The sequence below is a fragment of the Paramormyrops kingsleyae genome, chromosome 6 (assembly GCF_048594095.1).
Source record: "Paramormyrops kingsleyae isolate MSU_618 chromosome 6, PKINGS_0.4, whole genome shotgun sequence".
Lineage (NCBI taxonomy): Eukaryota > Metazoa > Chordata > Actinopteri > Osteoglossiformes > Mormyridae > Paramormyrops > Paramormyrops kingsleyae.
Window position 1 is genome coordinate 4,681,691 of NC_132802.1, and position 25,513 is coordinate 4,707,203.

At 46.6% G+C, this 25,513-nt stretch overlaps 2 protein-coding genes across 5 annotated transcripts in view; both read right to left on the reverse strand.

The window, feature by feature from the left end:
* Positions 1–480: 480 nt before the first annotated feature.
* dhrs3a (dehydrogenase/reductase (SDR family) member 3a) lies at positions 481–12,044 on the reverse strand. 3 transcript variants are annotated; one of them, XM_023841633.2, is made up of 7 exons: positions 11,899–12,043; positions 11,131–11,713; positions 4,099–4,242; positions 3,277–3,396; positions 2,047–2,285; positions 1,576–1,701; positions 481–1,045 (listed from the first exon to the last, which is right to left on the reverse strand). In XM_023841633.2, exons 2-7 carry the CDS (start codon positions 11,323–11,325, stop codon positions 961–963), a joined length of 909 nt encoding a protein of 302 aa, XP_023697401.1. In that variant the 5' UTR covers positions 11,326–11,713; positions 11,899–12,043; the 3' UTR covers positions 481–960. The 3 variants fall into 3 exon arrangements, with proteins under 3 accessions (XP_023697401.1, XP_072569533.1, XP_023697403.1); XM_072713432.1 differs by having other exon boundaries at positions 11,131–11,547; positions 11,899–12,033; XM_023841635.2 differs by lacking the exon at positions 4,099–4,242 and having other exon boundaries at positions 11,899–12,044.
* Positions 12,045–15,113: 3,069 nt separating this feature from the next.
* The window catches only part of igsf21b (immunoglobin superfamily, member 21b), a 49,227-nt gene continuing 38,827 nt past the window's right edge, over positions 15,114–25,513 (reverse strand). Inside the window, exons 4-10 of one of the 2 annotated variants that reach the window (XM_072713434.1) lie at positions 25,009–25,127; positions 23,133–23,248; positions 21,677–22,100; positions 19,754–19,839; positions 18,669–18,861; positions 17,428–17,466; positions 15,114–15,779 (exon numbers count right to left, since the gene is read on the reverse strand). In XM_072713434.1, coding sequence (XP_072569535.1) covers positions 15,703–15,779; positions 17,428–17,466; positions 18,669–18,861; positions 19,754–19,839; positions 21,677–22,100; positions 23,133–23,248; positions 25,009–25,127 — 1,054 coding nt within the window. In that variant the 3' untranslated portion in view covers positions 15,114–15,702. Of the gene's footprint in view, positions 15,780–17,427; positions 17,467–18,668; positions 18,862–19,738; positions 19,840–21,676; positions 22,101–23,132; positions 23,249–25,008; positions 25,128–25,513 lie in introns of both variants that reach the window. The other variant, XM_072713433.1, reaches the window with a different exon arrangement.

Sequence of the window (25,513 nt, forward strand, 5' to 3'; positions counted from 1 at the left end):
AGAATGAGCACAGCTGCCTGTAATCTTTATATAGTTTGGACTTTACAAGCCCCTGCCACCTCAGATCTCCGTTCCAAATTGGCCGATGAGGGGGGGGGCAGCTCATCCAGTGGATTTCACCTCTAATTTACTCTTTCCTTTCCATGGCAAACTCACCGGTTGGTGACCGTGACCGTGACCGTGAAGCCAGCTTGTTGGCCGGAGAGCAAGTCAAAACCTTATTGTTTATTGTTAGTGTTCTACCCCCCACCCTCCCCAAAAGGGAGAAAATCCCCTAACCCTTAAAGCTGCGGCTCCCCTACAGCACACTCGCTTCAGGATGGGGGGGTGTGGTGACGATACTGCTGTGTGCAACACAATGTCACGGCCGGTGGTGTGCTGCAGTGACCCTCCAAAGCCACCCCCCCCCCCCACACACACACCACACCTTGCACATATGAGCCTGCTGGTCTCTGCTAGTCACATGAACGTATAGAAATGTGCAATTATCAAGTCAATTTTATTCAGTAATCCAACACACAAATAAGATTTCATTTACTTTAAAAGTTTGGCGGGTGGAATAACTTTAAAAGAAATCAGAAGTTTATAAGAATTCCAGGGTAAAAATCTGGTTATGAAACCATGAAGAATTAAGTTGGAGTCCTTTGGGGAGGTTTCATGGTGTAGGCTGGGCATGCTGCAGATCTTCCTCGCCCCTGGGCTGCCACTTCAGAATGAACAGGAACACTTCGAAACATGAATGGCTCAGGGACAAAGAATATGAGATGGCGTCCAAATATGCCAAAGTCACCCGAAACGCACCAAAAAGCAGGGCCACAGACATCAGACGGCTCCGGAAAAGTCTACGTGGCCTCGGCTGCCATCCCCAAGCTGCGGAGCTGCGTTGCGGGGTACTCGTCTGCGTCTGCGTCTGCGCCGTGGTCCTCACATGGCTGCTGGTCGCTAGGCTGGCCCCGCCCTCTATGTCCGCCCCTTGAACGTGTTCATGCAGGTGTACGTCCCCGAGAACCTATGAATTTCTTCAAGGGCAAACTGTGGTAGGAAGCTGTTGTGGAAGAATACAAAGAGACATTAAGGCCTGCTAATCTGTCAAATGTGCTGCCGATACTTCTTACTAAACTACTGCTAAGCTTTTTTCCAGTAACCATGGTTATACAAAAGATATACAGAAATAGACGGGGAAAATGCTTCAGATTAATTCATTGTTGCAGTGATTATAAACAACAGTATTAACTATAATTATATTAGCAGTTATTGTTATATATTTAACCTGATCAGCAGATACTTTGGATAAAAGTAACATACATTTTTGAGGGGGGGGGAGTGGGCTCAGGGGTCCGCTGATGAAATCACCCTGACAGCTATGGGATTTGACCCAATGACCTTCCTATCACAGGTACAGCATCCTAACCCACTGAGCTACACACCGCTGCCAAAAATCCTGACCCTCCCCGTCGGGCAAACGACACCAACAGATGATCGTTAAAACATTAAAACAGTGGTACTGAAGCAGATGAGATCACGACGTGGCACAGTGACCCCATACTGTCTGCGCTTTGAGGGAGGCAGGCCCACCTCTTGAGGATGACGAGCGCATGCATGGTCCATGGGAGATAGACGAAGGCCTTGTTGCTTCTCACTGCATCCACTGTCCGTTGGGCCACGAGCTCCGGCTTCAGGGGCGGGAAAAGCTGGGGGAACCTGGCGGGGGTCCGATGGCACAAAGGGGGGGTCACTACCTCTGCCCAGCCGGAATGGGCGCTCTCCCACCACGGGTGTCCCCGCCCACTTCGGTTCTGATTAGCCTGTCGTGTGGCTTCCTGGATTTTCGGGCTGTGGTTCTGCCGTCGGCCATAACCCGATTTGCTGCCATATGTTAAGCTGCCTTATCGTTTTGTTTGGCTGATGCTTTCTTTCCAAAGCGACTTACAGTTTTTACGCATGTATACATGGGGGTGTTACACTGGAGCAGGTCAGGCTAAATATGTCAGCCGGGGTGGGTCCACGGTCTGCCCCCGCCGCCCACATCCCTGTCCCCGCCCTCACCGGATCCTCATGCCCTGGAACATCTCGGTGTTGGTGTGGAAGGGCAGCACAGTGGTGCAGGTCATCCCGGGGCAGTCCAGCAGGCCCAGAGTCAAGCTCTCCATGAAGGCGAAGGCGGCCGCCTTGGACGTGCAGTAGTCAATGGCCCCGGGAATGGAGGACAGTGACAGGATGGAGTTGACGCAGACCACGTGGCCGTCACACAGCCCCAGCATCCGCGGCAGGAAGGCCTTGGTGGTCTGGAGGGGGTCAGAGTGGGGTGGAGGGACTTAGACCCTCTTTATGATAGAGTGCGTAACACAGATCTGAAGCAAGAGCGTTAAACCGCCAGTCTGTTATTGTTTTGCCATGATGACCTTTTTTGAGTTAAATTCTGCACGCCCAAGTCAAGCGGCAAGCTGAAAAGAAGCAGGAGGAAGAGAGAGAACTGAGCAGAGATGGTAGCTTCAGACCCCCCGAGCAGACGTGGCAGCTTCAGACCCCACCCCCCCCCAGCTCCTTTTTATACTGAGACTGAACCACAGACATCATCACACAAAAGCTAGCAGAGCTTTTTGGGGGGCGGCGGGGGGGGGGGTGTGTGACCAAACACTCCCCGCAGCCCCATCGCTGTAAACCCAGAGCTGACTTGAGGTTTTGATTGACTTCACAGATGTTTGCGCTCCACCGCATAGGGGCCCGGCGCTCCACCAGAACAGAAAGATGTTTGATCGCTGGTAAAGTAATAAGGCGAGATGCTGCAGACGTGTCAGACACCGGCGTGTGTGTGCAGCGCCCCGAATGCAGGATTCCCCCTCCCCACGCTCTGTAAGCGAAGACGGGCAGCACGGTGCCACGTGGGGCCGCCTCTCACCCACCACCGACAAATCGGAGCCATTTCCGCCCGTGGGGCTGTGGCATCGTCCAATGGGAGCGCAGCGCTCGCCTTGAGGAGCGGCCAATTATTATTAACAGACTTGCAGGCCGGGTTTTGTCAGCCTCCGTTTCTTTTGTAAATGGAATGTGCAGTTTAGTGTTAACTTTTTGTGTCGGCCGTGCTGGTTTTGGCACATTCCATGCGCCCGGCCGATCGCTGCAGGCCGACTTGTAGCCATGTAACCAGTGCGCCCATTAGCTGTGGAAATCGAGCGGGTTTATCGTGAGGTAAGCAGGCAGCGAACTCCCCCCAGCGTCACGGGCTGGTGGCACCTGCGGACGGAGAGCGGGCAGGCCCGTCCCTGCAGAACTCACCCAGAACTGGCCCAGAGTGTTGATGTGCTGCGTTTTCAGCAGCGCGTCATCGTCACTGTCAATTAAGGTCTTCCCGTGGACCACAGCGGCGTTGTTCACAAGAATAGTAACATCCCCCACCTACAATGAAAACAAGTGCCATTTATATTTTGACACAGTAAAACCCGATACCTCCCTACGGTTCAGAGAGGTTATGCAATTCGTCTCATTTTTTTATTTTCCCTTTCGAGTGCTTTTCTCTCTCCTCCTTTTGCTGGGTTTCACGTTCCCCGTGCTGACAGAGAATCATTATTTGTCGTTATCTTATCCAGACTTCTCAAACGGAGTGTAATCTATCCCGGGACAGGCCTTTGAGGAATGCAGATACTTTAACTCGAAAGAGCAGTCGCTGAGCCTCCTGACGGTCCGACTCGCCTGAAGTTAACGTGTCCCGCAAAGGCCCGTACATAACAGCGTCATCAGCACTACAGGAACATTCAGAAACACTTATGTTGGCCACCACATGTTGCTAGGTAACACCTTCTATGAACTACACTTTCAAAAACATGCCCACGTTCCCAAGCTTAGAACGTTAACTATCTCATTCTGTGAAGGACCTCTTAACACCTTCACAAGCACTATAAACATTTTAAATGGCTACGTAAGCAACCAGGTTACAGAATCTCTTAGGGAAGATCTAGAAGATCAGGATGCATTTATTATCTTTCATGACTTTGGCATAGTTTGCGAAGCAGTTATGAAGATGCCGTTTTCCCAAAGTTAGCTTGTCCCTGAGCACTTTAATAGCAACGTGAGAGCCGTAAATTCGGAGGAGATCCTTACCTTCTCCCTGACGACCTTGGCCTGCCTGTACACCTCCTCCCGGTTGCCCACGTCACACACGAAGTAGTGGCACTCCGTCCCTATCTGCTGGATCTCGCTGCATGTCTCCCTGAGGCTCCGCTCGGTGCGGCCCCAGAGGATCAGCTGAGGAGAGCCAGAGGCACAGCGGAGCCCTTAGCCAGCCAGTTCATCTCAATCACGCAGCTGCCGGCAGTTTGGTAGTTCGGAGTGATGAGCCATTGTGGCCACATAAATAAAAGCGATTTATGGTGGAACCGCACGAGTCTCGGCCTCCCATGGAGCCCACCGGCTGCTGGCAGCACATTCTTTTGTCGAAGATGGACCGCCCACCCCCCCCGGCATCAGAGTGCAGGCCTGGCGAGGTGGTCAGTTGAGTGCTGCCCGCGTCTCTCTTCATCGTGACTCCTAACAGCGTGTGGACTCGCATCGGGACGCGCCACAAATTCAAACTCGTTAACTTCACAAAGTCACAAGTCCTCATTGTTCAGACCCGGACGGCATTGCGGGTAACGTTCAGCCTAAGTGGCCTGTACGGAGCTGCTCCAGCCCTGCAGGATTTGCCTGGTTCAAACACAGCCCTGATTTGCTTATTTACCTAATTATTTGGATCTTTCCGGAGGTCCCCTCACCTGGCGTTTCAAGTGCAAATGAGGTACCAATTAAACCCCTCTAACACATGCAGGACTTTATTTACTCTCTTTGAAGAGCATGAGTCACAGCAGAACTTCCTTTCAGGATCATGTGACATCACGTTTTTGTCCCACATTTACAATTTGAACATAACTTGAGAGTCGCACATCGAACCCACAGAGCTGCAAAGGCGAGGGGCCCTTTCCAGACTTCACATGCTCCTCAGTGGCCCTCAGAGAGCAGACACAGCTGGGCGGCGCGGGCTGGATCTGTCCTCTGCGATTAGATCCGTCTTTGGGGTCAGGAAGAGGTAATGAGGAAAACAGCGAGGCCATAGTCTCAGGCCCCTGCATACACACACACACACACACACTTCCTCTAATAGATTACATGGCTCACTGGGCTGATGAACTCAGCAATTTTCTGGTCAGGGTGCTTCACGCAGCGCGTGTGTGGACCACACCGTGGGGGGTTGCTTGGCTGAGGTCCAGTTCTTGGGGTCAGTTTCTGAGTTTGAAACCCGTGGAAATTTCCCCAGCATCTCTGTGTGCCTGGATTACCTACCACATTTATAAACGGTTACCCTCATGCAGAATTCTGGGTTATGCCCCCCCCCAGCCCCAACAGGCAACTACTGATAAATGCCCACGGATAAGCAAAGGTTTCATTCGTGGTGACACACACCCCACAGACTAATCGCTGTTTAAGTTCTGATTAAGCTTTTGTTATTTTGACGTGCCGCTCTATAGCGTGTAACGATTACCAGTAAAAGGAGCGCTGTGTATACTGGTTCTCCAACATAGTTGCAGTTCTCCATAGCTCCATGTTCTGTATATACTGGAATGCATCTGTTGTCCACATTTTGGGGTTTGAATTTAGCTATTTATTAATTAGAAAGCTGGAAATATATTAAATCAGCCCTAACTGAGACTGAAAAACACCACTTGTTTAAACACTTGGCTACCCGTCACCCAGCAGCTATACTATGGAGTAGTATTATGGGATGTGTGGGCAGAGGTAGGTATACGATTAACAGGCACGTTGTCTAACATCAGGGATACAGGCGTATGCTCCTGAACACTTCATCATTTTAGAATAACAGAGAGAGCACTACAGAGTCCCCCCCCCCAACCAAGGCAGTCACCTGCTGCTGTTCCATTAGCACCATGACCGTGGGGTCAGGCTGGGGGCAGTGTGCACCCCCGCCCTTGCTGGGGTAATTAATGGCAGAGCTCACTTCCTCAGCACGCCACCGTCGGTTCGGGGTCTGCCGCATCTCCCCAGCTTCAAAGCAGAGCAGAGGTGCTGGTGGGGGGGGGCCCTAAAGGCAGGTGACACCCACCAACAGCTTAACGACCCCCTATTTAACCCCAAGCCCCCAGAGTAACCCTCAATGACTGTCAACATCCACAGTGTCTCCCTCTCTTTCAGCCACTGCGGCTCTCACACCCTTAAACAGGAAATTATCCAAATGAGACGACCGCCGGCATCTCCTGGCTTGGCGATAAAACTCATCATTGAAAAAAGGGAGAACAAGCAAACTGAAGCCGACAGAACCAGGCCCGGACCCAAAGCAGCAACCCTCAAGGCCAAGCTTTCGCGGTCGACGTGTGCAGCTTGCATGTTCTCTCCACGTTCAAGCGGGTCCAGGTGAACAGAGACCTGGGGTTCTGATGTGTGGAGAAGGTACCGCCGTTTCAGAGCAGCCGGCCATACAGGATGTGACCGGCCTTGACAACTACTCTACCTGGCTTGTCGGTCGTAGAAACCAAATGAACTGAACTAAATAAAACAAAGTCTGGCCTGAGCGCATGTGTTGAGCAGAGCTCTGAAGCAGTAAAGTCAGATGCACCTTTTTCCCAGTTGTTCTAGCACTAGGTTCTGATCTAGATGGATCCAGAAACAGACGGGAAGTGGACACACGGCTCGGGCAGTCCCCCCCGCCCTCCTTGCCAGCTCCTGTGTGTGCGTGCGTGCCTGTGTACGTGTGCACACGCTGCTTTTCCCCGAGTCGGGGCGGGGGGTGGTTTGGCACACAATAACCGATGACATCATCGGCCTCTCCACACTGACTCGCAGGCTGACCTGCCCGTGAACCCGTTCTGGTGAACGATCTGCAAGATGCTGGTTCCTCCTGACCAACACGCACCTCCCCGGCCGCCCAGCTATGCTGCTGGCCGCAAACCCGGAATACAGATCAGCCCGGCGGCCCAAGCCCGGGTTAGGGGCGCAATGGCGGGCATCGTGTTCAAACCTCGACTTTTAAAAGGCTGGCGGTAAATACCTCACGGGACGCTGGATTGCCCGAAACTGCCAATCAGAATTTTACGATGAAACGGCAACAGGATCAATATCCAATAAGAAATCTCAGCTTGAGCCCAGCACATGACTGAAACGGACACGTCAAAAAGGTCATTCCCCCCCTTCATCAGCCGTAAAAATCCAAGCTCCGCCTCTAGTTCCTGTTCTTGCCCTTTTGCGTAGGACACTTGGGGGGGGGCTCTATTGACAACTGCTCGTCATTTCAAATGTAAATGCCTCCCTCTCCCTTGACTTCGTTTTCACGGCCTCCACAGGGACGGGACGCCGTTTGAAAGTCACGCACCGTCGCAACTCAAAGCCGTGCGTCACCCGAGCCCCAGCTGCCATTGCTCTGAACCGTCAGGCGCGAAGTTCAAGGAAACACCTGCCTCACTTTCACCCCTCTGCGGAAAAAAACAAAGACCAAAGACTCGTGTGTCAGCCACGTCTGCTGCAGACTGTACCTAGGGAGCTAAAACAAAGAGCAGAGACTGCGCATCACAGGCATCTGTGAGCGCAGCTCGAGCAGGCGTGAGCCCCGTCCCAGGGGTAAAAAAAAAAAAGAAAAACCTCATATCAGCAAGTGAGAAAGTTATTTAGCTTACAGTTTAGTTTTTGCCAGCTGTACCACTTGATAAATTGTTGCTGCAGCAGCTTTTAAGAAACGTTCCCAAGGGTACAACAGTGAGGCACACTCATGGATTCTTAGACCCAATCTATTAACCATCATGTCACTATGTCTTCTGTATGCGGAGAGTGTATACTACATTAAATATTTTTTTTGTTTGGTTCCTGTCCTTCATGAAACTCCAGCAGTTCCAAAAGTTCTGTGCATTTGAGAAGTCGGTCTTACTCCTAAAAAAAAAAATTACAAGATTATAGGGCCCTGGGGTTTTTCTGCACGGAACAAACTGAGAATCGAGCTTTCGAAAATACCGCTGATTTGTGCAGGAGTAGCAGTGCAGTTCATGCAGGGTCAGGGAGGAAAAACCAACCACTTTGAGTAACAGAGCCTTTAAATCCCAGAACTGCGTCAGGCCCAGTGCAGGCAGAACAAAAAAAAAATCTTCCCGTTTTGGAAAGATGGCTCGAATGGCCAGAGGGAAGCTCAATCTCCATGAACCTGCTGTCAACACAAATGAGTGTAATCGCTGAGAAACGCAGGGAAGAATCTCCCACTGCTTCAGAGCAAGCAGCCGTGGTTCTGACCAGGGCAGGCAGCCTTCAAGTCAACATGTCAGTCCCTTCATTCAGCGTGAAAGTAGAACCACAGACCGACAGGCAGCACAGCAATCAGACTACATTCATTAAAAAAAACCTTCCCAATGTACAGTAGCATGTATGAGTAGGTGGCTGCTTTCACCTACAGCCTACAATGCTTCTTCCTACAAACCAATGCGAAGACACCACAGGCTCCCAGGCTCTGCTTTCATCAGCTCCATGGCAAGATAATACAGTTAGATGAGGCGTTTTCTACTCATCCGCCCCTTGAGTGACCCTAAGCTGATAGTCTCACCCAAAAAGCGCCAACGATAAACCATCGGACAAAAGATAAAGCTGAACATGCCAGCAGCCAACGGTGACGACGACACACAAGCCGTGGCGCGTATCACGAAGCCAAGGTGTCCCAGTGTAGACCGGCTTCGTCTTCGGTGACTTACATTTAGCCCAGACCACCTTAAATCCGACAAGTTAAAAGCAAGAGATCCTGCTTCGTGATACAGACCCCAGATCTAAGCATGAAAGCCGCACCCCTTTCTGTGTGTAAACACCAGAGAGTAGCGGCACCTGTCAGCAGGAGGTGGATTGTGTGCAGTGTTGATCCATTCATTGTCGTGTTAGTCTGAAGAGCAATGCGTTCATTTAGAAGTCAAACCCTGAAAGCGTGTGCTCAGACCTACAATACAGAGAGATGCAGACCTTGGACACGTTCAGATGTTAGATGTTTTGGGATTTATGGTGATACTGACTGTTCCACCCAATGAACTCTGGCAAGACACAACCACCAAGTTCAATTAGTTTTTCAGTTTTTAGCTCAAACAACAACTCCAAAAACTTTCCATCTTAAATTTCTGGCTAGCTGTGTCACTGTTAACCCAGGGATGAGTTTTCCATGTGATTTTTTTAAATATCAGCTTTAATAACATCACAAAAAACATATCAGGTATTGTAGGCCCACTGTACAATTATAATTAAATTAACTCCCAATTTAAATCCATGTGGTCAGAAGTCAACCATAGCATGAGCAGCAGAGATCCAGCACTCTTGGATATCCTCATCTGCACATAAACTGCTGTAGCATGTAGCTGGACGTCACCTAAGTATCAGCAGAAACCACTTTGCAAAACATCTAGTTCAAAGCTGAAAGTCCTTCATATTTTAATGTTTAGCCTGTCAGCTTTCGTAACAGGAACCTGCTGCCCTAAAAACATAGTGGGGGGGGGGGGGCAAAGATTTATTTAACCCAACATTCACTACAGTTATACTGCTGTGACGCCAACCCATAACCTGCACAGCACAGCATAGCACAGCTGTAGGACAGTGTTTGTCCTGACCTCTGCAGCAGGGTGTGTGTCAAATTGAACCCGCAGAAGGACGCTGGCCTGTTGATTTTAATTCCGCTCCCCCAGCATAACCAGGCCCATTTCAATGATCCCTCCTCTTTATACCAACGCACTTGCTCAAAACTCCGAACCATTTACGGGCACGGTATCCAATGGCACTGACCGGGAGCCTGTCCTGGGAGCACTGGGAGCACAGCGGTGCACACCCTAGGCCAGATCACAGACAGCAATTCCAGTGAAATGCATTTGTATGGTGGGGCCACATAAACACAGAGATCCAGTGGCAGAATCAAACTTGCCAGTCTAGAAGTATCTGTGAGAAAATTATTCACACTGACCCACTGTACTACACAAAACACAGCACAGATAGATTATTTCCATAGCAAAGGGGGGGGGGGGGGGTGAAATTTAATCACAGGAGGTGGCAGGTAGCCCTCACAAGTACCCCACAATCTACACAACTGTGAGATTCCAGCCAGACACCCCAAAGCATGTGAATGGTGCCCTCATAGTACAGAGTAGCAGTAGTTTATCCCCCCCATGGGGAAACAAGGGTAGTTTTTACATATCCCATCTTACTCTATAAGAGACATAGGTGCATGTGCATATACTGTACAACTGCGAGCAAATTTTGGGGTCAGGGTGCCAGGAAGGCCAGTCTTGAGGAATTCGAATTTTCTTCACTTTGGTCTCCAGCCAATGTGTCTGAAAACAATGTCATTGTTTTAACGAGGCTGCTTGGAACAATTGTCCTGTGACCGGAGACCTGCGGAAATATGACCTATAATCATAAACTGACCTACTCTCATACGTGTTTTCACGTTTCGCACAAAAAGATTGAGTTCGGGAAAACATCACCCCCTTTAAAATCATTAGGACAGTCCTGAAATCAGAGCCTTCCTATTGACGACTGCACATCCTCTGCCAGACCCGCAATCGCTGAAGATCCATTAATCATATCCTGATTATGAGAGTGATTTGATTTAGACCACCACAATATAAAAGTTAAACGAAATCAAATGGAAAATAAAAACTCTTAACAGCATTTGTTAACCGACACTTTTACGGACTGTAATGAAATTCACCAGACTTCACCTCCCCTTTATCCCAGAGGATTAGCTCTTAGGAAGGTGCTTCACAGGCATGACTGGGGCAAAGTCCGACCCCATATGCTTGATACACTTATAAAACTCTGTCCAAACCTTATTGACTCTTCCATGACAAGCCTATGCATGAATTTGCTCTCGGTTGCGCTTACCAATCAGTGCTGTAATGCAACAGGCTTTCCCCACTAATATTGCTTCGGGACCGAAAGGCAGGCGGTCCCAGGTGCCTTATAAAGGCACACGCGTTAGCAAAGACCGCACGGCCGACGGGCAAACTGACCCGCAGCTTCACCGTATCATAAACCTGCATGCAAACTCTTAAGTGTAGCTCGCAAACAAAACGAGCTGCTTCTCTCGGACGAATGAACGCGTGTCGCATACACAAGTAACGCAGGGTAGGGGTACTTTACCTTTTTCGCCCCTTGTTTGGCAAACTCCCTCGCCAGGTGCCGGCCAATTCCCCTTCCACCGCCCGTGATAAGTACGACCGATCCGCTCAGGTCCTTCCGCTTGCACGGCAGCAACAGGTACACGCATGCCTTCAGTATGTAATATACCATTTGGATAGGGAAACGTACAACGGCAGTTAAATACTTAAGATCCATATCTTTTTTCCCGTTGGGATAATTAATTCCAGTCTTGTTCTTTCGGAGTTGATACAATGTCTTTAAGTACAGTTCCTTGATCACAGTCTTTTGCAGGACTGCTGTTCCCGACGTGAAAGTGCCCGTTCGGCGCGTGCCGTTTCCTTCACTCCTGCCGTTAAGATTTCAGGATCAGACACTTCGCTCTCTGCAGATCCCCATGCGGAGACCCTCCTCTCGCTCCTGATCACGGACACCAGCGAACAGTTTTTAGCAAAATGCGCCCGCAGTGTGTGACACAGTGGCATAAACTTTGCCCCGGTGAGCGATCCAGGCAAGTTTGCATGCCTGTCACGGTTAAAGAAACGCACCGATGTAGTCCTTTTTTCCCCCTTCCTGTGTCCTTTTGCTGAAAGGTGGAAAATAATTCAAAGACAATAGTGATTAAATAATAATAATAATAATAAATAATAATAATAATAATTATTATTATATTATTATTAATAAACCCTTAAAATAAAAGTCAAAACAATGTAATTAGGCAGTGCGGCTGGGACCGGGAACCAAATCGATATACGGGACAATCATATTTACCCTAAAGAGCTTGTCAGATCCGGGCCCCTTTCTCAGTCTGTTTTCATTCCCGCAGTTTCTGGAAGACTTGTATCTGATGGGGAGTTTTATAGACCATTAATCCTGATTGACAGTTTAAGTGTTTGGGAATATTGCACTACTGTGTTGTCTGTGAGTGGCTGTTTTCTTCCTCTGCCTCCCCCACCCCCACCAGTCATGCTACGACTCCGATGGGAGCCAATTATCGTCAAGGTATTTTTCACGCTGAATTCGACATTATAAGCTTTTATATGGGGCCCGTTAAGTGACATTTTTAGGGGTCTGATTTTTAATCTACGATTGTGTAAATGGAATTTAAAATCTCTTTCAAAAAGTTTCCCAGAACTTGGACTTCTGGTGTCACAGAACAGCGCGCAGATTTATTTTTTCTGCTTTAGTAAATTGATGTCACCAGGGCATGCAGGCGGTGGACCATCCTTCAGATGTGTTTCAGATTTTTTTTCTTCTTCACAAGATGTCTCCCAGAGTGATCGCTGTAATTATAAATTAAATTTTTACCCTCTTTGCTACAGTGAGAAATACGCCAATGACAAACGCGTATCACGCCGTATATAATTCATTCTGTCTGGGGTCATGTAATTGATGGCTTTGCCAAGCTATGAATTTACGCTGGCATAAGATTTTTCCTCTAAGGTATTATTAAAGTTGCTGTTTTTTTTATACGCCTGCACCTTGTACAGCGATGCAGTTGTCACGGGGAGATGCCCTTTCCCTCCTCCGCCTGCCCTTTCCATGTGTGAGCCGGGGTCATGGTGTCAGGCTTGTACTAGTGTTAACACGCTCACAATGAGAGATATCAGCACCTTACGCATCACCGTGGTACTTTTTTTTGCTGGACCAGTTATACAAGAACTGCAGGGCGCATCCGGCATCCGAAAAGTTCTTGGTATTTTCACTGAAACGGGGATCGCTGGGTGTTTCTCTTAACCTGTAATGGAATGTATTGTTTTTTTCTCTGTGCACTTCAAATGTTAATTTCTGCTACGAAATATCAATGTATTTTCATTTCTTGTTGATGTTACAGTCACCAGAAGGTGCAAAGGTACGTTTGGAGTTATGTAAAATTCTCTGTCCCAGTTTTCGTTTTCAGATTTCCGTAAAGCTTGGGAAAGAACATTCTTGGACTGGACAGTTTTATGGGGGGGGAAATGAAAGCACATTTCTTATTAGATATCCTTGTGTCAAGAAAGAGGTAGACTTGTAAAGGATGGATAACTTGCCTAGTTTCTGCCATATTAGCTCAATCCCTGCGGTAATGTAGGCCTACACTGAAACATCACAGTCACACATATTGGACCGAATGTAATTCCTGCGCAAAAGTATGACACGTTAAATACACTGACTAATATCTGCTGCCAGGCTGGGTTTGTGGGGGTGGATCTAATGTTGCTGCTTGTATTCAGCGCCAAAAGGCAGAGATAGAATTCTTCAAGAAGCACTATAAAACCCCCGAATACCGCTCAGCTCTGTTACCAGCCAAGGTATGCCTGCATTGCACAGGAAACACACCGCAGGCAAACTTACTTTAATGTTACTTGGAAAAAAAACAGCAAATAAGTTACCTTGCAACATTGTATGTGAGCTAAAAAAAAAACAAAAAAAAAAACAACTTTAATCATTCTTCTTCTGTTTAATGCCTCAAGACACTGAGGTCGATGTGAATACGTATAATATAATATTTGTAATATATCTGACATTAATTCCTTTGTAGATACTCTTGAATCTAAGATATAGTATTGTATTTACCATATTCCCTCTGATACTTCACAGTAAGGATTCAGATATATTACAACAGGAATTCAACCAGCAATTCAGAGGTCTCCACTGCCACCTACAGATGCTTAAAAAAAGTCGCTAAGGAAGCATATAATTTCGTTTCTGAATCTGCTATATTTAATTTAAAATACGCCCTATATCCGCAGCTATGTCGTTTTATGTGCTTATGGGAAAGGTAACGAGCTTTCGTGCTTTTAGTATTTCGGCTAAAATAAGGTCAAACTTTACGATCTAATACATTTCAGTCGAACATATTTATGAGTGTCCTGTACCAAATTATTCGTACAGAATGTCACACAACAAAAGAATACTACAAAAAAAGCGTTTCTTAGAAAATTAATCAATATATGTTTTAATTATTCATATTGTCTTGAGTTCTGTACAAAGTATTTTTGGAGAAATAGTCTTGAAGCTCTCGTTTAACCTGATCTGAAGGGCGGCCGCATATTCTTCATGACTTTCATCTTACATAATAGATAATGTTTAGGATATGTTAGATTTTGTATATGAAGAGCTAATTTCTGTTGATTGCTCATTTTAATGCGTGGGAATTCTTTACATTTCTTACAAAAGCTGTATACAGTATGTACCCTAGATATTTTGGTGGTTGATGCACAGTTTAATGGGACATTAACACATTTTAGAAAAATGATTTTGTGCTACAAAATAACACCAATTATTCTTAAGATGTCTTGGTTATACGTAAAATATCATGTTGTCTTTTTTTCTTAAATCTGCACATAGAGTATATTTTGTAATATCGTGTTTATTTACCCAGAAAAAAAAACTCACTTTTGTAACTCTGTTTATTGAGGCAATTATTCTTACTCTTCATATTTTATGCTCTTTTTTGTGTTTTTATGAAAAACACCTAAGAAATACATGGTTTTATGGCCTTCCATAATTTACTGAGGCAAATGGAAGCATTAAAAGACCCGATTTGCTCCAACCAGAATACTTACACCCTCCCTCACGCATGTGAGCTTTGCACTGCAGTAAGCATGAGTCAAGCGTGGTCTATCTAATCAGCTTCAGTGCTGCACTGCTATAGCAAAGCAACATTAATGTCGCTGATCAGCAGAGCTCTAACTGATCTGGAACAAGTGTGAAAATGACTTGGAAAGGGATAAAGTTCTTTTTAATTTGGTGAAATTAGGTCATGTAACTTTGCCCAGCAACAACAAACACTTAACACACTTGGGTTTAGAGTTCTTGGTGTATCTACTTTAGATAGACGCATCTGTTAAATTAATATTTAGGTGACTTAATACAACTCCTACGCAACCTAAACATGGTGTACTAATTGGCGACCAAGTGCGATATTTAACCCAGCAGTTCTTTGTGTTTGTGTCAAAATATGAATCAATTTATGCAATTTTTACCCACATTGAACATAGATGTTTTGTATTAAACTGTATATATAATTTATTGTATAATGATATTTTGTTCAAATTATTAAATTACATTTTATTTACATTTATTTACACAGCTGTTTTTTGTTTGCAAAGCAAAAAAAAGCAAGACAAGGTTTGTTTCTCTTTTTCCAGTTTAAGCCCAGATTCATTAAGAAAATGTCATGTGCGAAACGGGAAATAGTGGAGACGGCATTCAAGCAAACAATTCCTGCCTAGAGCTACTGTCAACGAGTACAAAGGGACCAAAATATAACTGAGTGAAAGGTGGGGAGATTCACATTGTGGGCCTGCCCACACGATGCCAGTCCGATTTAAAAAAAAAATAAAAGGTTACTCCTGACAAACACTATACCCTATTGTAATTAGAAAAAAAAGAAACAAACTGATGTTTGCTAAACTGAGACCAGGCCAAGAGATGAGTCGTCAGATTTTTCCTTCTCAGAAAAGGCTGCCTATTTTTTCGCTTTCAAATTGTACGAAAACAGAAAACAGTCCGGCAGCCTTGTAGACGGCCAGAGCGGAACCCCAGGTCTGTGCAGAAGCGGCAGTTCGAGGTCCAGCGCGTCTGTGGCTCTCATGTGACTTCAAGGGTCATCGTAAGGAGCAGTGTCAGCAGGCGGAGCGCCAGCGCGTCACTGCGGGATGCGGCGTCTGCAAGAGCAAGGGGCGAACAGGCGCGCAGTCAGGAAACGTCCAGGACCGGGTACGTGAGAATACAGCATGTCCTGATTTTGCCGAGTTCGACATCTCCCTAGGTCAACAAGGCAGGGGCTTGAGTTTCGATTCTTTTTGTCCAATCCACATCCAAACACGACGAAATCAAGACGTCCTTGGAGGAAAGGGTTCCTAGCGGAAAGGTGTAACTGAGTGGGGGTTTGCTTTTATAACTGTTATTTGTATTGAAATTACACACTTGTACACAGGGGGAGAAAAAGTTATAAGGCAAACATGCACTCATATATGACAAAATAATGATGCTGGTCTCTGCAGGGGAAATTAAACACATTAACCGCTGTTAACCCTGTACTATACAGTGACAGAGTACGGAAATGCTGACCTACATCTGTTTTCCATGACTGCCTATCCGCACCATCTCTATGTAGTTATAAAATGCTACATTAACACACTGTAAACGTAGGAAGTGGGTGTTTCCTTAGTCACGTCCTTAATTACAACCATGAAGACATCAAACCCATGCAAAATTTCACAAGTTATTTGATTTCCACGCCAGGTGTCTCCTTGAAATAAAGCAACCTCATTCTGTCACCGCTACAGCAAACTACAGCTAAAACCTTATCGCATCATCTTCCAGTATAGATATGGCTTAATTTTCCTGTTGCAGAAGCTGTCGCACTGGGAACAACCTGTTATGCTTCTGAAAGCCTTCATAGCACTCATATACAACAGTGCATAATTTAATTATATGGCCGTTTATTTTTTATCTTAAGTGAGTTAATTATTTGTGCTGAAGTACACACTTCTAATTTACTGGCATCTAAGCTCTACCCTAAAGCCTTGACTCCTTATCGTTTGAGGAGGTTAATCTTGACTTGTATTTTACAGTTTCTAAATATGAAACAGACCAGCCCAGTGTGCTGCCTGTATCCAGGCCTACAGCTGGGTTTACATGCATGGAAATGCAGGGTCACTAGTATACAGCATGTAACCATCACTGGACAAGTTCTCCCTGAAAGTTTTGGGGCAGGTTCCCGCCATAAACTAACTGCAATGGAACAGTTTTAGTCGTCAATAGTAATAGTTTGGTAACACTTAACTTAAAGCAGTTGTCATAATGCATTATAGATACCTTCAGTTTGCATTCATAAAGTATTATAAACACGGCTATAACCATTTAGAAAAAGTCATAACACATTATAGCCATGTTAATTATGCATTATGAATGCTCTATGAAGCTGTCAACTGTAACTATAACTTCATAATGCGTTATGATTGTCATTATAAGCCATTGTAATGCATTATGAAGGTATCTATAGTGCCTTTTTATACATAGTTATAGCCATGTTAATAATACTTTATAAAATATATAATTTTTAGATATTATGTAACTTTATAAAAGTCAGACCATTCACATATCTTTATTGGAAGCTATAAATAGACAGAATGTCATTATTAAAAAAATACTGGAAAGCTACCTTCCATCAGAAAACCTCCCAAATCGTCTAGAAATAATATTATGCAATATCTGTGGAAAATGGACCAGTGGATCCATTTTTATTTATCAACTTACCCGTTGACTTTAAATGGAGTCAACAACACATTCCCCGGCATTGTTACTTACTGTTTCGATCCTGTGTGCCTTTCATCATACTTGGGTTTTCTGTGGAAGCAAGGTGACAGACTTGCCATCAGGTTATGCAAGGTGTCAAGGCCATCCTATTATTACATTCCACAGGTTCAACACAATCCAGACAACCCAACCTTGAGCCTTACTGTAAGCCCATGCTCAAACACCTCTGTATGCTTGTCCCTGAGCCCCAGTATAACCTCCACCCAAAGTCCCAGAGCCTTCCCATAAGCCCCTACCTAAGCCTCAATATAAGCTCCACCCAAAGACCCTGAGCCTTCCCATAAGCCCCTCCCTAAGGCTCAGTATAAGCTCCACCCAAAGTCCCTGAGCCTTCCCATAAGCCCCTACCTAAGCCTCAATATAAGCTCCACCCAAAGTCCCTGAGCCTTCCCATAAGCCCCTCCCTAAGGCTCAGTATAAGCTCCACCCAAAGTCCCTGAGCCTTCCCATAAGCCCCTCCCTAACCCTCAATATAAGCTCCACCCAAAGTCCCTGAGCCTTCCCATAAGCCCCCCCCTAAGCCTCAATATAAGCTCCCCCCCAAATCCTTGAGCCTTTCCATAAGCCCCTCCCTAAACCTCAGTATAAACTCCACCCAAAATCCCTGAGCCTTCCCATAAGCCCCTACCTAAGCCTCAATATAAGCTCCACCCAAACTCCCTGAGCCTTCCCATAAGCCCCTCCCTAAGGCTCAGTATAAGCTCCACCCAAAATCCCTGAGCCTTCCCATAAGCCCCTCCCTAAGGCTCAGTATAAGCTCCACCCAAAATCCCTGAGCCTTCCCATAAGCCCCTCCCTATGGCTCAGTATAAACCCCACCCAAAGTCCCTGAGCCTTCCCATAAGCCCCTCCCTAAGTCTCAATATAAGCTCCCCCCAAAATCCTTGAGCCTTCCCATAAGCACTCCCTAAGGCTCAGTATAAACTCCACCCAAAGTCCCTGAGCCTTCCCATAAGCCCCTCCCTAAGGCTCAGTATAAGCTCCACCCAAAATCCCTGAGCCTTCCCATAAGCACTCCCTAAGGCTCAGTATAAACTCCACCCAAAGTCCCTGAGCCTTCCCATAAGCCCCTCCCTAAGGCTCAGTATAAACTCCACCCAAAGTCCCTGAGTCTTCCTATAAGCCCCTCCCTAAGCCCCAACCCCCGCTTGGCCATAAACCTCTGAGCCATTCCCACACCCACACTAAGGCCCTCCTCCACCTCAGATGCCCAGGGATGCCCCTGCACTCACGGAACAGAACGAGCCTGGCGTGCGTGTCCACGGCGCCCAGCGGGTTTTCTGCTGTGCAGCGGTACATGGAGCCGTTCAGCTCAGCGGGTACCCGCTCCAGCACGAGCTCCCTCCCATCGTGCTGCACGTTCCCATCCAGCAGAAGGCCCCCAACCCGGGTCCAGGTGACCAGGGGCTGAGGGAACACGTCGTTCTGTAGAGGGGTGGGTTTAGGTCACCCAAGGACATGCATTTCTCATGGAGTCATTATTTAGGACAGAAAAGGAAGCCCCCATTCATTTCACACAACAGTCAATTATTATCAATGCATAATTAGTTAATTTTCCAACAAGAATTAGTGGTTAATGTACCAACCCCTAATATCACAGAAATATGTAGCATATAGCTGTCAGACAGCTTATCGATTACTGGACTGGCATTGATTTGAGTCCTGTGGGCACAATGAAGGTTCTTCCGGATAGGATTCCTGTCCTATTCAGGGCAATTTTGAGACACCAGTTCACCTATGTACTGGTTTTGGAGCGAATCCGCGCAAACAGGGTTAAGGTAGGCACTTCAGACGCAGAGTGAGGGCCGGAATCAAACCCAGAGCACTGGAGGTGTGAGCTCTTCCGTGCAGCAAATGACTGACTGGAGTAGGAAATGAATGATGCAATTGTGTGAAACTGAGCACCGGCTGTAACGGCGTCGCGGTGTTGGGATCGAAGCACTTGTAGCTGTATTAGCAGATGAATAACACCCAGTACAAATCTCGCTTTATATGCCCTCCCCCCCCCCCCCCGACTTCTCACGCTGTTACATACTCCCAGTTCGGAGGGTAACCAAGGAGACAATGAAAGTGTGAGGCGTTTGGCAGATTCTCATAAAAGTCAAGGAGAAGCGAGTTAACTGAGAGTAAACTGTCAGTCATGCTGTGTAACCTGTGGAGCCCCAAGTTATTCATAGTTGTAAACTTTTTATCTGAAGATCTTCCGAAAGATACTTCTGAAACAGGCGAAAGGCGTAAAGTGCAAATAGCTAACAGAAAAACACCCCCAGTTTGAAAGCCCCCCCCCCCCCAATGCACTTACCCCAAGTCTTCCTACCTGGAAACCCTGGACGGCGATGCGCACCGTGTCCCCTACCTTGGCCCTCGGTGGGGTCATGAGAAGTTTGGGGGCTTTGGGGGCCGCTAATGGAGAAAGCAGAGAAGAAAATGTCTGAAAGTGAAGCTAGTTTCTATCGACAGGAAAAGTGTCACTGTCGAACCCGAGACCGCGATTAACAGTCCAGCTTTCTTTAATGGGCTAAAGTAAGGAAAGACACTTTGAGGAGGAACCTTAAGCTCTCGTGTTTGGGGAATATTTCGAGGCAGCTGTCAGGCTGCCATTTTATCTGTGACGGTAGCTGTTCGATTGAAACGGGCAGGGCAAATATTTATAAGGACGGAGAGTAAAAGCTAGACGGGAGGGCTGTCGAACCAGGCCGGCCGCCAGGACTGCGGAAAAGTACACCGTAATCAGGGGCACCTTGCTTTCCGAAACACTGCCGGTTTTAATAAACACACTGAATATAAAATTGTCAAGAATGGTTTTCATGTAGATATATGGGGGACGGTGCACCACTGAGGAAAAATTCAGCTACATGCACACAGCCACTCTGAAAGGTAGACCCAAATGTCAGAGGAACTTGGGAGATTATGCCTGCGAGTTTGTTCCGCCTCTCCCTGGTTCTCGGTGTTCCAGATGTTCTGGTGTGTTCCCTTCTGTCTTGCTCCGGTAACCTGGGCCACAGGGCCCTTTGCGTTCAGCAGCGTGATATGTTCCCTGCTGAACCTTCAGTGTTACTTTGTGTCGCCCCCCCCAAAGTCTTGGTTTATCTGGCCCAATTCCCTTGTTTCACTGAGAGCGGAACCACAGTATGAAACTCTGTTCAATCCTCCTGTCATAGACCCTCTGAGGATTTTCCTACAATAGTAAAATAATACAGAACTCTTCACAAACATGACTGTGGGGGAAAAACACTTTAAAAATTGAATGAGCAAATCAGAAAATGCTTACAAAAGGAATTAAGTATATGATTGGTTCTAGGTAACAAGTCTACATGCCTGTGCACCATCACTCACAAAGTTGTGATTAAAAAGGTGTCTTTCGTGAACCAGTCTCCGCTCAAACTGTAGTAATTATTCTCCTTGTCAGCAGTGTCACTAGAGAGCACGTGTGAAGGCACTAATGAATACCAAATATCATCTATAACATCTATAATACATACCAATAAATCCATCATCTATAACTGTTTATGCATGACAGGGTTGTGGTCAGGGACGGATTATGGGTTGTGTGGGCCCCTGGGCAAAACGTTCGCGAGGGCCACCCCCCCCCCCCCCCCCCCCCCCACCACCACCACCACCACCACCAGTACCACAACCACCACAATTCAAGGGCCCTTGGCAGCCAAACGCCCTCCCTCCATGTTTCCATCAGAGGCCCTATAGGGTCAGGGGCCCTTGTAGGCAGAGGATCAAAGAATGTAGGCCCTCTAAAATAGACAAACGAAAATACATTGTTGATAAGCGTTGCAAATTGTTTTGGGCTAGGGGCCCCACGGGCCCCCTGCACCCCAAGGGCCCCTGGGCAGCGGCCCCGCTGGCCCGGTCCGTAATCCGTCCCTGGTTGTGGTGCTTAGGAAGCATGTCAGTCTGTCACATGACAATGTGAAACATTTAAGGCTGCCTGTTCGCCTAACTCTATGTCTGCAAATTCTGCAAATTAGAGACATGGGAGAATAAGGTAAAGAACATGTATTTCAAGTTATTCTGAAGAAGTTGTCGGAATAACTTTTTCCAAAACCCACTTAGTGCATTTTTTTGTTGTGTTTCAGATGAGACCACCAATGACCTAAAGTCAGGATTCCTCAGCGTATGTCGCAGACTTCAGGACGTACCCCATAGACTGAGTGAGGCTTGGAAAGTTCCGCCTGATAATGAAGACCCGCATGCAGAGCGCACGTCAGACTGGCACGACACTCACCCAGCGTGACTGCGGCCTGCATGGGCACGGACAGGGCTGGGTGCTTGACCTCGCAGCTGAACAGGGCCTGATCGTCCAGCTGGGGGTTCAACCTCCAGGTGAGCAGTGCCTGCACCTCCGTGGTGCCGTTGCTGAAGGGAATGTGCGTGTGCTGGTAGTAGTAGAGCGGGTGGCTGGTGGGCATCCAGCGGCGGGGCGCCGTGGCCGGTGCCGGGCTGACCCTCGGTGCCCAGGGGGCGTCGCCACGCGGAGGGACCCCCGGGTGCAGGAGGGGTCGCGAGCCATGCAGGGCGGTGTCATCGGAGGCGCGGGCGACTGGGGGCCTGGACCCTTTGCCGGCTGTTGACGTCCCCCCCTCCCCCCCAGCTGTAGGCTGAATATAGGGGATCACGTTGATCGTCTCCCCATCACGTTTGAAAAACACCTGGGGGGGGGGGGCGAGTGAAACCATCATTGTTTAGAAGTGCAGGTGCTAACGACCACGGCTACTGGTAACAGTACAGCGACTTCTGACATTTCCTTAGATGTGTTTGGGCCTTTTGATCAGCTGTTGATCTTGCCACTTTGTGTGATGGCGTTTAACGATCCGCACGCGCCGTGACGGACCGGCCGCTTTTCATCATGGACCCCCCCCCCCCCCACCCATAATCCAAGACATCAAACTGAATTTCCTGTGAAGACCCCAGTCACTAACAACGGCAGCTTGTTGGCTTTCCAGTCTTTAATTTCCAAGACTGGAAATTGCTTCAATGTTTAACTACAAAACTACCCTTTTATGTGCATCACACAGATGCGTCATTATTAAGGGCCAGTCGAGTGCTGGGATAATTACTAATGTGGATGTAGCAGTTACTTCTGTGACAAAGTGGTGAAAAATATGGCTCAGGGGGCATTTTCAAAATTAAAAGGTATCACTGCAAAATGTAAACAAAGGGACAGAGTGGCTGAGGATCATTCTAGTGTCTCCTGGCGATGTTTTGGACGATCCATAATCTCTTGGTGTGTCTGAGTAGCTGGTGTTTGTTATCAGTCATTGTCAAATGAGCCTAACCCCCCCCCCACACTCCCTACATTCCCTTCAATTTAACACGTTATGTAGCAAACATTTGAAGGTGAGATGTTTCCGGTGACAAGCCTTGCTTCAGCGCAGGCATTTTTAAGGACGGCTAAGCACAGCCGTTTCAGCTGTATCTGCACTGGCGGACCACCAGGCTTCGACAGCTGCAGCTTCCCTTCTTTTATATCTTGGGCTTAGAAAATTCTCCCGGCTCGTGATCCAGAAGATCAGGGACATTATTCCTTTTGAGATATACATTAATCAGGGCTCGGCTGGAACACGCCTGCGAGGCTGGTGACGAAGCGTGCCGGGAGGTCAGCGTGACGCCGGTGCAGAGCCGCGCGTGGCTTGGGCGTGGCTCACCGCGGTGTTTGCCGTCCCTGTTGACTCTCGGCTTACCGTCGGTGCGGGTTTTCCTCCAGATACGATGCACTTCAGAGTGAAGTTCTGTGCCTGGTAGCGACTGAAAGAGGCCGGAGTGTCAGCTTCCACCACTGAGATAAACACAGGAGGCGCTATAGAGCAAAGGAGGACATTTTAGTCACGCGGATCGAGACACGACAAAGGTCTTACTTTGGATTTTGCATCAATACCTTGATCAATGTGATTTTACGCGTTTAATTCAGGCATGTAAATATGAAAAAAAAAATTGCAAAAAAACATTCAGTTTTTAATCAATTAAAAAAATTGGTAAGTTTTCTTAGTAATTTATAAACACATCCATACACATAAATATGGCTATAAATATTTATCAAAAGGGATAACACATTATAGCCATGTTTATTATGCATTATGAATACTTTATGAAGCTCTCATCTATAATGAACTATAGACACCTTCATAATACAGTACAAAAGCATCCTTAATTCTTATATTGACCATTATAATGCATTGTATCTGTAGTGCATTATAGATGAACACGTCATAAAGCATTCATAGTGCATAATAAATACAGCTATAATGTGTTATGCCTTTTGATAAATATTTGTAGCCATGTTTATAATGCATTATGAATGCATTATAATGTGTTATGAATGTTGTCTTTATAAATTACTAAAAACATGGCCTTAAGTAAAGTGTTACCAAAAGATTTACTGTGCATGTATCAGACAAAGAGCTGTGGCTTAAACAAAACATCCTAAAAAAAATCCTACAGCACAGTGTATTTAGGATCTGCTTTAGTGCATTAGATATTGCATGTGTACTGGATCCCTTTGGGCACACAGACTCTATGTGTAATTGTCCTTACCAGCTGGCTTTTTTAATTAAGTGATAATGAAATATCACAGTGATGTTCTCCTCTTTCCCATAAATAGTCCGTTACCTTTTCTGTGAGAAGCTGATCCATGCGGGTCCTCTACAAGCTAACAGTTGCTAAGCTCTTCTGGGTTGATCACTCTAATATGGCAGCCAGTTTTGTCGGTGCACACAAAGGTTGTTTTTTTCTTTTTCATATCAACACATGTCATCTGTTTCAACAATTGCAGGAGACTAACCCTCTGCACCATCTTACACACAACGAGGCCAGCTCCACGTCAAACTACATTGGCACTGGGCCGTTTCTCCGGGAATGTCATGTTCCTGTTCAGAATTCGATGTTTTCAATGTTGTAACAAGACCTTGCTCTGTTCAGCACTTGCATAGATATTTTATCTGTGCAAGAAATTCAGTAACAAAATACTAAATCTATTTTTAAAACATCATCCATGAAACAAGTCACTGAGTGAAAGACCTTAAAGTACTAGACTTTAACAGACTAATGTGTATATCCCAGTAATGTATAGGACAGTGTTGTTAGCTTAGGCTAAGGGCTTGGCTAGCAGGGATAATGGCCATGCATTGGCCCAGAGCACTTATTTGGAATCCTAAGTATGCATATGATCTTGTATGGTCTTTTTTGTCAACTTTATGCAAATATAAACTACATCAGAGGTGACATGACCCACATCTATTTAATCTAGTCCAGCAGGCTCTGCTTACGCTGCGGATTGAACAAAACGCTGCCATTAGTTAGGGTACAGCAGTATCTCCTGACTCGTCAGTGGTGGTACTGAATATGCGATAAGGACGATTCTCCCTGCCTGCCCAAGTATACGGTCCCTGTGGATTTGAAGCATTCACTCAGACACGGAGCAGATATAGTTGAAAGTGAAAACAACACAGACTTCTCTGAATAATAAAAAGTGTGTGAGATTTGGCCTTCAGGAAGGTAACTTTAAATCTTCAGCAGATAGCTTGTGAAATCAGCGCCTCTCGTTCCCCGTGGGTAACTTACCCATGACCGTGAGAAAGATGGTCCCTGAAGCCAGGACCACTTTCTCCCGTGTCGAGCGGTCGTAGACACCCACGTGACACTCGTAGGGCCTGTTGTCAGCGATGCGGACCTCTGGGAGCCTGCGAGGACAGAACCGTGAGAACCTGAATTAGGCCTGTCACTATTCTGAGTTACTATGATTTTATCTGGTAAGAATGACCATTAATTCACCTCAGAAGTTCTAAACGTCATGCTTGAACCTAAACATGAGTACGCTTCAAATTAATATAGAAAAAATGCATTTTAAAATGAAGAATAACGATAACTGCCACAGAATCACAAACAGATATACAGGATATCCGCCCCCCCGAGGCCCATATAATTACTGGGGAGGTATGAATATGATGGCTAAGAATGCACAAAATGTTTGGTCTTTCAGGGAGAACTGACAGACAAATCACTTCAGAATCATCGCTACAGATTCAAAGCCTTGTTTTCAAAGCTGGAAAAATGCAGGATAAAGCCT

What these genes read in the sequence shown, in the direction of transcription:
- dhrs3a (XM_023841633.2), bottom strand. Translation starts at nt 11,325, where the DNA reads ATGGATCTTAAGTATTTAACTGCCGTTGTACGTTTCCCTATCCAAATG. An exon ending in CCAAGGTCGTCAGGGAGAAG is followed by an intron (nt 3,397 to 4,098) that starts GTAAGGATCTCC and finishes TTTTCATTGTAG; the next exon opens with GTGGGGGATGTTACTATTCT. An exon ending in ACACTCTGGGCCAGTTCTGG is followed by an intron (nt 2,286 to 3,276) that starts GTGAGTTCTGCA and finishes GACCCCCTCCAG; the next exon opens with ACCACCAAGGCCTTCCTGCC.